The following is an 18,183-nucleotide window of genomic DNA, read 5'->3' as shown; positions in this document are numbered from 1 at the left end:
CTTTTTCTTCTCGATGTATGCTCCTTTCTGAGCAGATTGTTTTATCTTTTGTTTTTGAGGAGGAGTATTGACATTTTGTTTTTCAACTGAAGAGGATGCACCTCCTTCCAAATTTTTAATTCTGGCAGTACAACTTTGTACCTGCCTTGACAAATTTTGGAGTTGATTTTCCATTTTTACCAAAATGTTTTTTTCTTCAGACTGCTGGCCTTTGGACTTTGGCTCAGCGGGGGTTTTAGTCTTTAGAGTTGAGGACTCACTTGACTTATGAGGTAAAGGATTGTCACCAGATTCCTTTTTAACTGGAACTTTAGCCTTCTTGGCTCCAGTTTTGACCTCAACAGGGTTGGTCTTAGTGGATTCAGATTTGATAGTACCAGAGGAATCATAAGGTGTTTCAACTTTAACAGATTCTGGCAATTGGTGAATTGTGGGTAAAACAGCTGCCATCTGAAGATCACCAGATTTCCAGGCAGTTTTTTGAGCATCAATGGTTTTAGAAAAAGCGTCATAATTTTTACCAGATGCTTGAACCCAAGAATTAATAACCATATGTTCTTTTTCAAGATCAAATTTCAGTTTTTGGTTATCTCTTTCCAATGCCTCGTTTTTCAAATCTGACTCTTTAAGAGCCAACTGGACACTTTGCAAATCATTTACTTGACTTTTCATGTTGTTTAATTCAACCAAAACTGTTTCTAAATATCTTTCACAGTCAGTTCTCATGGTTTCAACAAATAACAAGTCATCATTCAATGATTCAGCAATATCCAGTTTCAGTTCTGAATCAATTTCGATATCATAATCCCTTACCTTCTATAAAATGATATCAACCCATCTTCCAGACACAACATCATCCTTCACCACTGGTTGTTGACTCTCCAATGCCATGAAACACATATCTCTAATCTCTTCTTCATCATCAGATGAATCATCAGAGAGTTCCCATTTCCCTTCAGTTTGAGCCATCATGCACTTGTTCTTTTCTTTCTCATTATTTTGTTCAAGAGACATGAGAGCAATTTGGGCCTTAAGTTTCTTGTATTTGGCCTTATAATCATCAGTTTTAACAAAGTTTGGGACAATAGGACCGGTTTGGTTGTTCATCTGACTAGATCTGCATTCCTTCATGAAATGGCCTTTCTTACCACATTTATAGCAGGTAAGATTAGCCTTATCCATTGAGATTGAATTGGAAGCATTATTGGACCCATTAAATCGATTAGATTTATGCATAAACCTATTAAAGGTTTTAGCAATCATGGCCACCAGATCATCATCGTCAGTTTCCTCACAACCATCACTGAGATTAGTGGTTAGGCCAGAGTTCAAAAAGTTGTTTAACATTTCCTTCATAGAATGTGACTGGACATTCTCAGTAGACATTAAAGCAACACAAGGTTGCTCAGAAAAGTTGGCAGCCTTGGAACTCTGAGCATGGTTTAAAGCATCTTGCTCAGCCAGTAATCTTGCAGCATCATTATCTTCAGTGAATCTGAAGGCTCCATAAAGGGAAGCAAGAGTATGGCTATGCAAGGTCTTTCCTTGTCTTAAGACAAGAACCATGTGTGCCCATTTGGATGGTAAAACATCACAGAATTTTTCAAGAAGAATGTCCTTATCCTTCTCCACTCCCAAGCCTCTAAGTTGATTAATTAGGCCAGTAAATCTGGTATAAGTACCAGTCAAACTTTCATTGGGAAGAGCAAAGAAGGATTCATACTTCTTGTTGAGAGCAACCTTTCTAGTGACAATTGTGTCATTTCCTCCTTCAAACTGGAGAACTAATTCATCCCACATAGATTTTGCACTAGAAAATAGCACAAGGGTAGGAATTAGTTCCTCAGGTATAGCAGAAAGAATCATGTTTTTCAATTTGGTATCAAGATCAACCAATCTGTGATCCTCATCTGACCAATGTTCTTCTGATTTCTCCCTGGTGCCTCTTCTCCCAGTGGGATTGAGAAGAGGGCTAACACCACTGGACATGGGTATATATGGTCCATCCTTAAGGATTTTTAACATATACCTCTCTATCCCACCAAAATGCAAGAGCATTCTAGCCTTCCATGTACCAAATGTCTCACCATTCCCATCGAATTTGGGAACAGGAGAGTTGGAGTAATGTACATGAACGTGGTTAGCTCCAGGAGCAGGAGGAGGAGGAGGAGGGTTAATATTTAAAGGAGTAGCAATATTAGGATTAGATTCATTTGGACCAGAACCATTCTCACCTTCAGCAGCCATCGAAGCAGACCTAGGTTATAGAATTGAAACAATTCAACCTGCCTGCTCTGATACCACTTTTTAGTCCCAGCTATTACTAGATGGGTGCTGAAGACACTTCTATGTCGATGGTGAGTGAACTTTGCAACACGATCAATTAATCTGGATGTGACCAGTTTAGATAGATCGTGTACCAGGTTAACTGGAATGAAGTGTTAAGGTGACAGAATATTAATACATGCAATAATATAAATGATGAGTATGTAAACTGGTGAGACAATATGTAATTTTCAAGTGTATTTTATTTATTACTTGTTTAAATAAAATACAAGGTTGTTGCGGAACCAAGATAATACATGAATGTAAATATCCTAACAACCCATGAATTACAATTGATCTAAACTTGGAAATTCTCCTAAACAATCGAAACACTTAGAGTTGTGAAATGTTCCTTTTTACGATTGAGAGAATATTGCACAAGTTCACCAATATTGCAGAATATATGTTTTTGCAAAGTTATTGTAAAAGCTTGTGCAAGGACCTCTATTTATAGTCGAAGATTGAGCATGGGGATCTCAACTTCGACGTACAAATATGGTTGACAGCACACAAAAGTATTGTTAAAATAATCCTTTGTGTGTGTTAAATAAAGTAAGACAAAATGTTACTTTATTCAACCACTCTACATCTTTGTATCTTTATCCAAAGACAATATCATTGTCCGGTTAAAAGGATGTAGAGTAAAAGAGGTCCTCCTCGTAATCAGTGTAAAGCTTTGTAAGAGCATTTACACTGGAGGATTCTCCAGTTGATTAATCTGGTAGATTGTCAACTGGGCTTCGCTGCCATTGCCAATCTCTATCTTCCATTTGTTGTCTTTGACTTCAACTGGAAGGTCTTCAGATTCTAGTCTTCTGATCTCAACTGGAGGAAGTCATCAGTTGCTAAACCTGTACAATGCAACTGGACTTCTAATATTTCGGACAATTCCTCATGCTCTCCAGATGTCACTGGAGAGCTCCAGTTTAGTTAAAACTGGACCTAACATGGTTGTTTAAAGAATATGTCAATACTATTGATAAAAACTGAATGAACAAGCAAATAGAAATTTTAGAAAACTACGAAAAAAACTTACAAGTATTGAAGTGTTGAGAAATATTTTTCTAACATCCACTTTTCCTCTCGATTGTTCTTGGAAGTTCAAGAGAGCTGACCAACAATCAATTACAGAAACATCCACATATGATCCTGGTTTTAAAGTTTGCATATTCAGACGAAAGGCATTCAACTCTCCAAAGTACTTGTCTAACGTGAAAATCATTTCCCTAATATCAAAAAAGATAAATTGAAAATCAACAATTAAGGACTGCAAAATATTTATTGTAACATATAAAACTATAAGTGAAATAAGAAAAGATGAAACTTACACTTCATCTGCTTCATCATTACAAAACATTTCAACTGCATAGACAACCTCTGATCTCTTTAGCTTATCTCTAGCAGGTGTGAGAGTAAACACAAATGGAAAAAGCAAAGCAGCAGATGGTTTTGAAGTACGTTTTACAAAAACTGCCTGCATAACAGCTGGGCTTGAAATTGCAGTTTCATTCTCAGTATCAACCACCAATTCAGCATTCTCAGTTTGGATGTCCACTAAAGTGTTGGAGGTTTTCAATGCCAATAACAACTCAGCATCCACATTTTCCACGTCTTCTGACTCTTGAAAATTTAACTTTTCATCAACAATAAGATTCATTTCCATAGTCTCTTTTAAATTTACATCTTCCACATCAACCAACTCAACTGTATCATTAACATCAACCTTTGTCAATTCTGATGCATTATCTTTCATTCCTTCTACCACAAAATCTCCAGGAGTCTTTGACACTTCTAATTCGAGGTTTTCATCAGCCATTTTTTCATTATTACCTCCATCTCTCAAAACTAACTCATCTTCAACCTCATTGTTATCATTATTATTAAGAAGGTCACGCCAATTACCACCTTCTTCATCTGTTCCCTCTTCAGCACTTTCATAATTGTTACTTGGAAGATTTATCGAATCAACCACAGAAACAATCAAATTAGTTGCATCCACCTCTTTTTTCTTTAACAAACCATCAACAACCCTTTCATCCAATGAAAAAAGTTCGACCATCTTCTTTCGGCTCTCTAAGAAAAAATCATCATCGCCGAACTCTTTTGATATATCGTTAAAAGTCACCATTAAAAACTGCTTCATCTCAGTTAGAACACTAAAATTGTTATCAATCAACTCCAGATAACCCTAAATCATCACATATCACATGTTAGATAAATTATTGTGCTTCACACAAAATCAAATATGATTTTACATAGGAAAACATAGATTAAAATTTTTATAGATAATCCAAAATCATATATAATTTAACAAAGAATAATAAACTACCTTCTTCTCATTCATTTCTAACAAGTTCTCATCTCCTTCTTTGTTGCTTTTTGTAATTTGCACAACTGGAAACGTCCCAAACGCTCCTTTCTTCATTTCTTCAATTCCTCTTGCTTCAATGAGAGCATTTGTCCAATTGTTCAAAATTGGTTTTTTTGCACTGATTGGTTGAGAATCCGCTTTTGTAGAATCAAGATACAACAACTACAAAAGAAATACAAAAAGGAATTTCTTATAAATCACATAAACATTAATACACAAAACTTATTAAAAATCAAATTTGATTTTAATGTTAAAGTGTGAAAAACATATAAAAATGCACTCACATATATAAAAGTGTAGGGTCCATCGTATGGTTTTGTGTACGGATTTTGTTCATTCTAATGTATTTTACTACAGCCCAAACTTTTCAACAGCTCACCACACCAATCAATTTTTTCTACCTTTGTTTCCCTGTTAATATAACGCAGAACACTCCGATCAAGACGACCACTGCTGTCACATTTTATCATTGTGTTGTAAAACACCATCAGGAAGTTCATTTTGAACATGTGGTCAGCTTCTTGATAATTCATGTAATCTGCAATGGTAGAAGCTCTAACTTCTTTTTCTTTTACACCTTCATCTGAAAATTGCTTAAACCATTCTTTTTCAAATTCTTCTGAATACTCATTTGAATCCAAAGTAGTACCTTCAGAAGTGGAAAGCCCAAGGACGTGATATACAGCATCTCTGTCACATATAATATCTCCTTTAGCCGTCCTGATCACCATCTCAATTTCTTTGAAAGATTTGACAATGTAATAACCGAGTTTTGGATTGAATTTGGTTATTGAGAAGCCAAACAAACCTCCAAATCCCATCTCGGAAACCATTTTCTTCTGAGATAAACTCAGTGATGACATCATTTTTGCAAGAGGTTTTGGTGATGTCCTCATTCTAATCGACAGTAGATTAGAACCGACACGATTTGAAATTGGATTTGCTAATGTCAATTGCTTTGGATTATCATTTTTCTTCTTCTTCTCTTTAGTTACAATTTGCTTCTTTGAAGTATTTTGATTATCACTTTTATTCTTCTTCTCTTTACTAACTCTTTGCTTCTTTGCAACTTTAATTGTGAACGGAACAATCTCCCTTGAATTTCCTTTTTTAATTGATTTAAGTTCCGCCAACGTGAGATTTAGATCATCTACAGTACATAAAAATCCGTATAAGATATTTTAGATTTTAAATTGTCAAATGTGAGTGATATATAAATAACTATACAAAACAGATACCTCTAACATCTAAATACATAATCAAATATGATTCTATGCATAATGGCACAGGTAACTAGAAAATAAAAACAAAATTATACATGATTTTAAAAAATAAAGTTAAAAACTCAAATCTATATACAAAATCATATATGATTTTAAACATAGAGTTACAAAAACAGACACCTCTAAATTCTATATACATAATTGAATATAATACTAAGCATAAGGACACAGGTAACTAAAACTTCCATAGAAAAGCATATTAGATTGTGTAAACAAAGTTACAAAACTGAAATCTATATACCATATCATATATGTATTTAAACATACAGTTACAAAAACCTATATCTCTAAATTCTATATACACAATCAAATATGAATCTGTTCATAAGGAAACAGCTAACTACAGCCTCATTACAAATTAATATTTGATTGTAGACTCAAAGTTAAAAAACTCAAATCTATATACAAAATCATATATGATTTTACACATAGATTTAAAAAAAACATATATCATTAAAAACTCTACACATAATCAAATATGATTCAGTACACTTAGTTAATTACATAATCAGTGGACTCTAAGCATAGAATTAAAATTTTAAAAAAAAAAAAAACTAAAAAAATAAACTAAAACCCTAAAAAAATCAAATAAAATTAAAAAAATATAAAAAAAATTGAATTAATAAAGATAAAATATACCTGAATCTGAAATTGAGTTTTCAGAATCTTCAATTACATTTTTCCTTTTCATATTTATGGATTTAGACTTCTCAGCCATGATTTTTTAAGATGATAAATTTAATATTTTAAGTGACGGAGATAGTGGAGGAAGTGTACGACGGACAAAAATAATGGAGGAAGCGTACGACCGTAGAATACAGATATCAAAATGTAACGGATTTGTATTGACGGTACGACTGTAAGAAACAATGGCGGAGAGAAACAGATATCAAAATCAATCGCCGGTTTCAGTGTGTGTTTGTATGTGTTTGTGAGTATGTCTGTTAAGATGAAGGATTTTGGGGGGAAAAGAAGTATATAATGGATTCAGTGAAAAAGACAATACTACCCCTACGTTTTTTTAATTTCCTGAGAACATATGTGTAAAATCATATATGATTCACAACAGCTTTATAAATTAAATCATATATGATTCACAACAGCGTTTATAAACATTACGTTTAAAATCATTTTTGATTTTAAATAAGTTTATTTGTATGAAATTCATTTTTCCGCCAACATGATTCACATATTAATATATTACTTTCTATAGATTTTCTCCAAATTTTGTGTAAAATAATTTTTGATATAAATAGTCGATTTTGATTTTTTGATATAAATAGAGTTTCTATAGGTTTCCTCTAATGTATGTTTAAAATTATTTTTGATTTTGCATTGGTTTCCTAAATGATGCATAAAATCATTTTTGATTTCCTATTGTCTTTTTAAGAATGAGATGGAAGTTACCTAAATGTCCTACACAAAATCATATATGATTTTGTATACTTGGGTAACTAATTACGACTAAAATCATATTTGATTTTGAATACAATTAATGATATCGAACTCATTTTCTTTTTGTCTTCATCTATAAATAAAATCATATATGATTTTGTATATCTTATCCCCCATCCATAAGTAAAATAATTTTTATGCATAATTCAAAAATTATTTTATATAAGTATGAATAAAATCAAATATGATTTTGTATGGATAATTCACACTATGTTTAAAATCATATATGATTTCAAACGGTTAAATTTTTAGAATGTAACTTTCTCCTCGAGTTTTAATTTGTAGCTTAGGGTGTTTAGGGTTTGAAGTCGTAGGGTTAGCCAACCCTACGACTTCAAACCCTAAACCCTAAGCGTACCGTATGCACCCGTCCTCCTCTTGTAGGCTTTAGCATTTTAGGGTTGAGCATTTAGGGTTTTAGAATGTAATTTTCCCCTCGGATTTTACTTTGTAGCTTAGGGTTTAGGGCTAACCCTACGACTTCAAACCCTAAACCCTAAGCGTACCGTATGCACCCGTCCCCCTCTTGTAGGCTTTAGCATTTTAGGGTTGAGCATTTAGGGTTTTAGAATGTAACTTTCCCCTCGGATTTTACTTTGTAGCTTAGGGTTTAGGGGTTTGAAGTCGTAGGGTTAGCCGGCTAACCCTACGACTTCAAACCCTAAACCCTAAGCGTACCGTATGCACCCGTCCCCCTCTTGTAGGCTTTAGCATTTTAGGGTTGAGCATTTAGGGTTTTAGAATGTAACTTTCCCCTCGGATTTTACTTTGTAGCTTAGGGTTTAGGGTTTGAAGTCGTAGGGTTAGCCGTTAGGCTAACCCTACGACTTCAAACCCTAAACCCTAAGCGTACCGTATGCACCCGTCCCCTTCTTGTAGGCTTTAGCATTTTAGGGTTGAGCATTTAGGGTTTTAGAATGTAACTTTCTCCTCGAGTTTTACTTTATACCCTAAACGGTTTTAGAATGCACCCGTCGCCTACTAGTTTAAATCATTTTTTATTTTCATTACTTATACTTTTTATAATCAAAGATTATTTTAGTATTTTTGATATATTTTATTTTTTAGGAAAACTACAAAAATGATACAATCCAAAAAGATAAAGAAAATATAAAAAAGGAAATTACACACACACACACATATACGCACATATCTAAATTTATTTTAACAAATTTGATTTTTATGAAATGTTAGATCGGTTAAGTTGCTTACCTGATTCTTTAATTACTGATCAAATTCTATCTCGTTTGGATAAAACTAAATTCTCAATTCGAACAGGTACTCTTTCTAAAAGATGGGAACACCTTTGGAAATCTGTTCCTTGTCTTTTTCTTGATGATTTTGCATTTTATACTTCTCCTATTCATGGTTTTGATGTTTTTGAAGTTTGTGATAAACCGTTTTTAAGTTTTTATGTTGCCATTGATAAAACCCTAAATCAATATGAGTTGGGAATTATAAATAAGTTTGAATTAGATGCTAATTTTGATAATCGATTTGTCTCTTATATCAATAGTTGGATAGAGTTTGTTGTTAGTAAAAATGTTAAAGAATTCAAAATGTATCTGAGATATGTGGAAGATGAAGATCAGTTCTGTGACACCCCGCTAAAGCGGAATATACGGGATGCACAGACAAGTACAAATGCACACAGTACAAGTTCAACACAGCCATTAAGATTAATCAAAGATCAAGAGGACAAAGTCATTACAGATCATAATTAAATCTAGAACAGAAGTACAAATGTTATTACAGAATATATCTGGATCAGAATAGACAATTTCATGGGACAGAACAATTGTCTCATCGAACAGAACTTGAACTGGAATAGCAATAAGGTCTTCGTAGCTCCTGAACTTGTACTCACGAACCGTCACCAAAGGAATGAGCTTAGAATGGAAGACTCTTATACTAAGATCTAGAACCTAGCCTGAAAAGCATGTAAGTTCAAAGGTCAACTACAAAAGTAGTTGGTGAGATTCACATAAAGTACTTTATAAATATACATAAGTCTGATATGTATAAAAGTCTAGTCAAAAGTCTGTATGCCTGTCAAAAGTACCTTGCTGTAATAACAGTAGATTAGAGTCCGTAATGTACTTAATATGTATGTCTATTATTACTGCTAATCTGCTTGGCCATAACGAGCTATGAAAATTCAGGGAACTCATGTAATCAGAAAGTATATAAGTACGAACTAGGTCAGAACCGGTGACCAGAGCATGTGATCAGAACAGGTGATCAATAAGTCTAGGTAATATGCATTCTCCTGTCCTGAGGAGAATGAGGATGGGCCTACCCTAATAGCGCTGTCCATAATACCTACGGTCCACTCCCAGAACAGGTGGGAGATGAATTGATAGCAGTAAGTCTTAGGTCTCATACATAGACAATAAGTACATACAAGAATGTATTCAAGATCCTGCCCATTCAAGATCTTAGAACACACATTTAGAAAATAAGTATCATAACATAAATAAGTATCATAACATAAATAGTCTGTCTGTAAATAGTCTGTCTGTACATAGCCTGTCTGAAAATAGCCTGTACATAAATAGTCTGTCTGTCTCAAGATAGTACATAGTACAGTCAAGAAAATATATATATATAAGTCTGTATATATATATAAGTACAAAATAGTTTTCATGCTTTTCAGTCCCCGATAAAGAACTTTAAAAATGTACGAAGGGGGAAATAAGTGAACTCACAGTGATCTGGTACAATATAAAGAACTAGTACAGTGAACGAGTATAAAGATAGATAAGTATATCTATCGAGATCCAATTACGCCTTGCCGAACTCCTATGCACGTAATAACCATATAGAAGTACATATATTAGTCTAAGTGATTATTCAAATCACAAATGACCTTGATGAACGGATGATTTGGTCCTTTGAACGTTTTGACTCAAAGTAGTTTTAACTGAACTTTACGTACATGAACTGAACGAAAGTGAGCCTTAAGTTCGTTTGACTGAACTGAACGAATTTAGACCTTAAGTTCGTTTGACTGAACTGAACGAATTTAGACCTTAAGTTCGTTTGACTGAACTGAACGAAGTTTTTTGTTAAATTCGTAAAGCTAATTTCGTTTTGAACAAGATAATTTCGTTTGATGTTGCAGGCATACGGACATAAGACTGAACTTAACAAAATCACGAGTTTTGAAGATTAAGGCATGTTACGACCCAAATTTGATCACAAAACAGTTACTAGACACATTTAAACATAAACCCATTAATCTTTAACACGTTTTTGACATCAATCATCGACCAAATCATCAAGAACACAAGTCTAAAAGGTTTATTTTTAGTTTCATCAAAACATAAGATTTGTTGTTGTTACCTCAAAACCGATTACAAAAACACGTTTTGATGATTACAAGGAAGCTAATGATATCAATGATTTCACCCAAACCAACCAAAATCAGGAGATGAATTTAGTGTGTGTTTTAAGGTGTGGGGAGTGAGTGAAGAGAGGTAGGAGGTGATGAATAGTAAACTTTTAGGGTTTTACACTTTCTTTTTATACCTTACCATAAAAATGAAATTTCACAACTACAAGGACCATTTTGCAATTAATTTGAGCTGAGCTCTTTTATGAACTTTTAACATTTACGAACCGAACATATTATATTATTGAGCGTAATCACAAACTCGTCGTACAATATTAATATTTAGATCAATTTGAAGTTCATATAAGCTCATAATGAACATCTAAAGTACGTCTAGAACTCATATAAATTAAACTGTCTGGCCGATCCAGTGGCATATGTACGTTTCTAAGAACTTAAATAGAACATTTCTGGGACGGTTGTTACAAGTTCTCAATCGCTGTTCAATCATTTTATTTGAATTCACATTTCACAAATATTGAATTAGGTTTCCGTCTTCTTCATCCGACTGTTTCTATAAGATGGAGCAACCTTAGGCATTTAACTATTGAAAATTCAGAATTAGATGAAAATTTGATTGCTAATATTATGTTTGGAAGCCCTTTGTTAAACAGTTTGACGTTACGTTCTTGTATTGGTAAATTGCTTGATATTAGCTGCACTAGTGTTAAGAAATTGGTTTTAGATGGCTATATTGTTGAAGACGATCGATCGTATCTTACTATCAATGCTCCTTTTATATCATCATTAAAAATAATTGGTAGTTTGTGGATCTCAAATATATTGTTACAAGATGTATCTTGTATACTCGAAGCGGAATTAGGTTATGTTTTGCCACGTTTTTTTCCGATGGCTCGCAAGCATGATGAAGAAGAGTTGCTTAAAATGCTTCTAATAAAACTACAACATGTGAAACATGTCAGAATAGGTGTTTCTTGTTATGCGGTACGTGTTTGTATCTGTTTTCTTTGTTATATGTATTTTTAGAAATCAAATTTGATTTGTTTAAAATGACCAAAATCTGCAGGCTCTGTCTCGTTTGGAAGTCAAAGGATTTGTTTTACCATCAAATTTGATTGGTGTAGATGTTTCTTCACCTAATTACATTCATAATGAATTATCTGATAACGAGTTAGTTGAACATATAGATTTTCACTGAATCAGGAGGAAGACCTTTATGAATATTTTTTATAACTGTTGTTTTATTTAAAGATAATTTTTTGCTCATGTTAATATTTTTTCTTATGTAGAATCTTTCAATGAAGCATGTGTTGTTAACAATGAATATCATATTTGATTTTAAACATGTTATGTTAGAAATGTATACAAAATCATATTTGTTTTTAATCGTAAGGTATAGAAAATCATATATGATTTTAAACATACTGTGTGAAAAATATACACAGAATCATATTTGATTTTTAGAATAAAGTTTTTAATGAAATATACAAGTGGAGTCAATAAGTAGAAACATATAGAAAATCATATTTGATTTTATGGGCGTACTCTGTGAAAAAGATATAAAAATCATATTTGATTTTGAGAATAAACTATTCAATGAAATATACAAGCGAGGTCCATATGTTGAAACATATACAAAATTATATTTGATTTTATGCGTCTTTTGTGAAAAGGTATAAAAATCATATTGATTTTACGCATACTGTGTGAAAAAGGTATAAAGAACATGTTTGATTTTGAGAATAATATTAAAAAAAAAAAAACATTTAAAAGATAGATTTTCTAAATCTATTTAAAGATAGATTGTTACTCATCTTAATACTTTGTCTTATATAGAATCTTTCAATGAAGCATGTGTAAGAAAGGTATACAAAATCATATTTGATTTTAAGCGTATTGTGTGAGTAAGGTATAGAAAATAATATATGATTTTAAGCATACTGTGTGAAAAACATATAATTGGATTTTACTCATACTGTGTGAAAAAAGCAAACAAAATCATATTTGATGTTGAGAATAATATTAGAAAAAAAGGAACATTTAAAAGAATTCGATATGAAAAACATTTTATATATCATATTTGAATTTATCAAAAAAGAAAAAAAAATTAATCATAATTGGATTTTATTTAAAGATAGATTGTTACTCATCTTAATATTTTGTCTTATGTAGAATCTTTCAATGAAGCATGTGTGAGTAAGGTATACAAAATCATATTTGATTTTAAGCGTATTGTGTGAGTAAGGTATAGAAAATCATATATGATTTTAAGCATACTGTAAGAAAAATACATAGAATCATATTGGATTTTACGCATACTGTGTGAAAAAGGCATACAAAATCATATTTGATTTTGAGAATAATATTAGAAAAAAAGAAACATTTAAAAAAAGTCCATATGAAGAAACATTCTCTAAATCATATTTGAATTTATCAAAGAAGAAAACAAAATTAATCATAATTGGATTTTATTTAAAGAATGAATATAATATTTGATTTTAAGCAGTGTAATAAAGGTATACAAAATCATATTTGATTTTAAGCGTATTGTGTGAGTAAGTTATAGAAATTCATATATGATTTTAAGCATACTGTCTGAAAAATACACTGAATCATATTTGATTTTACGCATAGTGTGCGAAAAACGCATTCAAAATCATATTTGATTTTGAGAATAATATTAGAAAAAAAGAAACATTTAAAAGAAGTCCATATGAAAAAAATTCTCTAAATCATATTTGAATTTATCAAAGAAGAAATCAAAATTGATCATATTTCAGAACCAAATTTTAATACACAATCTCTAGACAATTGATCAACCAATTAAAACTATAATCCATGAATACAATATTTGTCATAAAGAAATAAAATACTTGTCTAATTGTTTGAAGCTCCTTCAGTATTCACTTTTTCATTGAATTTTTGTTTCTTTTTTCCACATGTCCTGCTGTTGTGATTCGTATCTCCGCATATAGTACACTTTCTCTTTCTTTTATTGTTTTCTTTTAGTCCTTTCTCCTTACCGCCCATTATACGGTTAACAGTTCCACATCCCTTATACACTCAAACTGGAGGGTTTTTTATTTCGTTTGAATCTGGTTTTTCAACACCCATCATTCTTGATATCACTTCATTTTTTTTCTTTGGTGGTTGGTTTGCCATATCAGCCTCAACTTCTGACTTCAACGATTTGACTCTTTCCAGAAACTCTTTAAGTTTTTCATCATCGTTCACAACAAGATGTAAGCAGTCCTCAAAAACTGAACTTGCTTCAGCAACCATCTTTTGAGTACCAACATTTCCATTGTCAAATCTGTTTCTGCTTGATCTCAAATCAGGTGGTATGATGCCTTTTGTCCACCGCCTCATAATGTATTATGCATGTATTTCATCTATATTATTGTTCTTCAAAACACTAAAACAATGTCGGCAAAGGAGACCTAAACGGAGATAGTGTCTACAGGTAAACACAATAGAACCATCCTCAAGGTCATGCAATACCTTCATTGACATAAAATTATTCCAGTTTTGAATCAAACTTGATTTAAATATAACATTTATTTAATAAAATAAAAGCTTTACCTTATACTGAATCACATTTTGTCTAGTCTCTTTCACTTTCCTCTTTAACATCTCATTAATGATATAAATTTGACACTCTTCTTCAGCAGTCATTTGGACAACTAAACAATCATATAGACCAGCTTCTATTTCCTTCTATATCATCTCAAAAATTGTTTTTGTGTACAGTTTTGAAGCATGCATTTCTATTTTGAGTTTTGTGTTCAATATTGGAGTCTTCTTTATTGTTTCAGCATCTAACTTTTCTTGTTTTGACCTTTGTTTCATCATTGCTGATTCAAATCCACTCATGAAACTCACCAGATTTGACGCTGATCTTGTGAAATGAGAAAAAAAAGCATTCTCGCTTTCTGACCTTGATGTTGTTCTCATCAGGCCACACATTGGAGTGTCAATGAAGTAAGCTGGTATCCACTTTGATCTGATTTGAAACATATACTTGAACCAATTGTCATCTTGTAATGAAAAATCAATCATCAACTTCTCCCATTTTTCCTCGAAAGTTTTTGGTTCCATGTGAATATTCCAAACTATACTGTCAAACCTGCTCTTGAAGTCTCTCTCAGTTTCATCTTTCTATACTTGGAGTTGCCTCTCTTATTTGTATATAATCAAAATTGATTATTCACTGAAAAAATCATAATTGAGAAAAACAGTATATGTGCCACCTTTTTTGATTGATAACAGACGTCACCTTTGTTGGCAGTTTTTGTGTTATGTGCCACATGCACAGCCTATGCTTTGCAGTCTTAAATATATTTTTTATTCCAATCTCCATGGCTTTGTCTTGATCTGTTACCACCATTGTTGGCTCTTTCTTGAAGTTATCCATGAAACATTTTAGGAGCCATGTGTATTGCTTCTCATCTCTTATCAACCCAGCAGCAAAGGTTACGCATTTGTTATGGTTGTCTATTCCCGTGAAAGGGACAAACATCATGTTGTACCTGTCATAAAAAACCATATTCATGTACAATCAATTTTAATTCGTAATCTGTTATTGTTTAATTTTATGTTCATAATCATATTTGATTATGTATAGAGATTATACAGAATTCTGTTTTTGTATCTGTATGTGCAAAATCATATTTGATTTTAAAAACAAATATTTAAAATCATAAATGATTTTACTCATACATTTGGGAAATCATTTAAAATCATAAATGATTTTACATATATGGTGTAAAAAACCTATACAAAATGATATATCATTTTATACATATAGACAATAAAGTGATTTTAAGCATACACTATGAAAAATTTATATATGATTGATGTATAAATTTGCGACAAGGCAAACGAGTTCTATGCAAATAAACCTATTTAAAAACTAAAAAATATACCTGTTTGTCCGATACGTTGCATCAAAGGACATTATGTCACTGAATTCTTCATAGTTACGCCTTGCTACATTATCGGCCCAAAAGAGTGAGTGTAATTCAGAGTTGTCAACCTTATACTCAAATGCAAAACCAGGGATATGTTCTCTCATTTCCATCATTTTGTTAACTAAAATTTGAGCGTCACTTTCATTGATGTACACATTTAGGTCCCTCTTCCAGTTTCTGAAATCATCAACTGTCCCATTTACATTTAACGAGCTTCCCTTCAAGTTACTGTACAGTTGATGAGCTTTTGTTGGTCCAACGTTTGAGATGGAGGCATTGTAGACAAATAGCTGCTCTGCATATTTTAGTTGTCTATCTGTTTTGCATAGATGTCTATACTCTCGCGGAACCAATTCATGATTATGAATTGCATGGAAATCAGCTATTATGTATGTTTCGTTCAAGTAATCCAAGTCAAATCTCACTCTAGCTTTACATCCAGTGGATTCCATGCTGCTTTTTCTAACTTGTTTTTCATTTCTTTCTAAACTATCTATGTTAACCTTCTTCCTTTCTCCAGCTCTGTGACAAAGATAGTACTTTTGTCTTACTATTCCCGACAAATTAGTTTTCTGGCTCCCTTTTCTGATTTCAAAACCAGAATAATAAGCATACTCGTGGTACATCTTACGACATCTTTCAAGTGATCCATAGTTTCTTCCTATCACTGGTTGTCTTTTGTAATCAACTATTGGGACAAAAAACTGCGATCCGTCCGGCGTTTGGAATGTTTGAGTAACATTTGTTTTAGGTGTTTCTGTAACACCCGTCGTTTAAAAACCTGGATTTTTAAAAACTTTGCCAAACGGCGTTTAAAATGTAGCGGAATAGATCACTTTAAAAATTGCCCCATCCGTAACGGATGGTACCTTTCATAAATGGTGTTACTAATGTGCATCATCAAAACAATAAAAGTAAAATCCAAGTCATGGCACCAACATAAATGCCATCATTATTACATGCCTCATAAATCATAAATAAAGTAGCCAAACAATGGCTAAGAGGTGCAGTCTAAGCATTCAATGTCTAATGTTAATCTTCTTTATTACTTCTACCCATCTCACCGAGCTAATATTTTCCTAGCTCAAACTTGCTTATCCTGAAGGCACAACATTTTCAAAAGAACAAGTGTTAGCTAATAAATTAGCTAAGTAAGATAACATGATTTGAAAACATTTGCCATTTCATAATATATTAACAAAAACGTGTCATAAGAGTTAATATCACATACATAGCATATAACACAATAGGATCATCATATACCTAATGTGCCTACTTTTCTTTCATATCTTTCTTTCATTACTTTATATCTTTCCCTAGACATAGGCTAAGTGACTTATGCCACTTACATGGGGATGTGGGGTTGTGTGTAGGCGGTCATAGACCATACATGGAGTCCTCACACCCGACATGATGGGTAAACCATAAGGTGGTCCATCGGCGTCGTTAAGGAAAGACAATGTCTATCCAACTGAATAAATCGTTTATGCCTTTACACATTGGTGGTTAGTTACTCCACCCGAAATATTCAAACATAACTATGCCACGGGAGGTATCATGATTCCCAAACCACGTGACCACGTACGCACTAGCTCCTTGGAACTAGCACGGGTTAAGCTTAACACAAGACTTTACATATGCTCGAGACTTATTAATTATATTGGCTTAGGCTAACTTTCACCTAAACTAATCACATAAAATCATCTTTACTTTAGGGCCCTTAAACGTGCACGTGATATGGCAATCCTATTCATATGTCTAGTGACTAGGTGTTCAAGCCATGCAAACATTCATATAATCATAGCATTAAATCATTTCATATCACATGCATATCATCATACCGTTAAAACATACATAACTTACCATTAATCATCAATGGTAATTACACATATCCCATGAGAACCTCCCATATAATCCCATAATCATAAAAACATGCAATTATATTTATTTGGGGGGTTTAACTTATAAAAACTATGTTTTGTTGTACCATCAGGTGACGAAAGATGTTCTCTTACCTCGAGTAGGGTAAATATGTAACTCAACTCGTTATTCCGTAAATGTCCAAATACCTATATATATGGTTACATGATATCAAGATGCTATTATAATTTAACAGTAACATAATTATAAATCTTTGTTATTACTTTGGAGAGTTTAAGGCATCACATAAAATACTGATAACAATTCTTTTTAAACTAAATATCCTAGATGTCATACGCCACCTGTATTGCCACTAATCTTGATTTTAATTATGGCCATATGCATATCTATATAAGTCTCACGCATGAAAGAGATTTAAATCATATAGATCCTAACTTTCGTCTTCTTCGCATAGAGGCAAACCGCCATGAACATAACTTTAAACTTCTTTTTCTAATATTTAACCTCAAAACACAACATTCGATATCTTTTATTAGGTACGTT

General features: G+C 32.5%; 1 protein-coding gene across 1 annotated transcript; it reads right to left on the bottom strand.

The window, feature by feature from the left end:
- Positions 1 to 14,204: 14,204 nt before the first annotated feature.
- LOC122601492 (protein FAR1-RELATED SEQUENCE 5-like) lies at positions 14,205 to 16,385 on the bottom strand. The gene is made up of 4 exons (XM_043774247.1): positions 15,715 to 16,385; positions 15,066 to 15,318; positions 14,372 to 14,506; positions 14,205 to 14,246 (listed from the first exon to the last, which is right to left on the bottom strand). Exons 1-4 carry the CDS (start codon positions 16,383 to 16,385, stop codon positions 14,205 to 14,207), a joined length of 1,101 nt encoding a protein of 366 aa, XP_043630182.1.
- Between the last annotated feature and the right edge of the window lie 1,798 nt (positions 16,386 to 18,183).

Source organism: Erigeron canadensis, chromosome 5 (genome assembly GCF_010389155.1).
Source record: "Erigeron canadensis isolate Cc75 chromosome 5, C_canadensis_v1, whole genome shotgun sequence".
In the NCBI taxonomy this organism is placed as follows: Eukaryota; Viridiplantae; Streptophyta; class Magnoliopsida; order Asterales; family Asteraceae; genus Erigeron; species Erigeron canadensis.
Note: the sequence above shows the minus strand (reverse complement) of the source record. Positions and strands in the feature narration are given on the sequence as shown.

Coding starts and splice junctions, on each gene's coding strand:
- LOC122601492 (XM_043774247.1), bottom strand. CDS start 16,385: ATGTACCACGAGTATGCTTATTATTCTGGTTTTGAAATCAGAAAAGGG. Junction 15,319..15,714: donor GCAACGTATCGGACAAACAG/GTATATTTTTTA, acceptor TTTTTATGACAG/GTACAACATGATGTTTGTCC. Junction 14,247..14,371: donor AAAATGTGATTCAGTATAAG/GTAAAGCTTTTA, acceptor GTTTACCTGTAG/ACACTATCTCCGTTTAGGTC.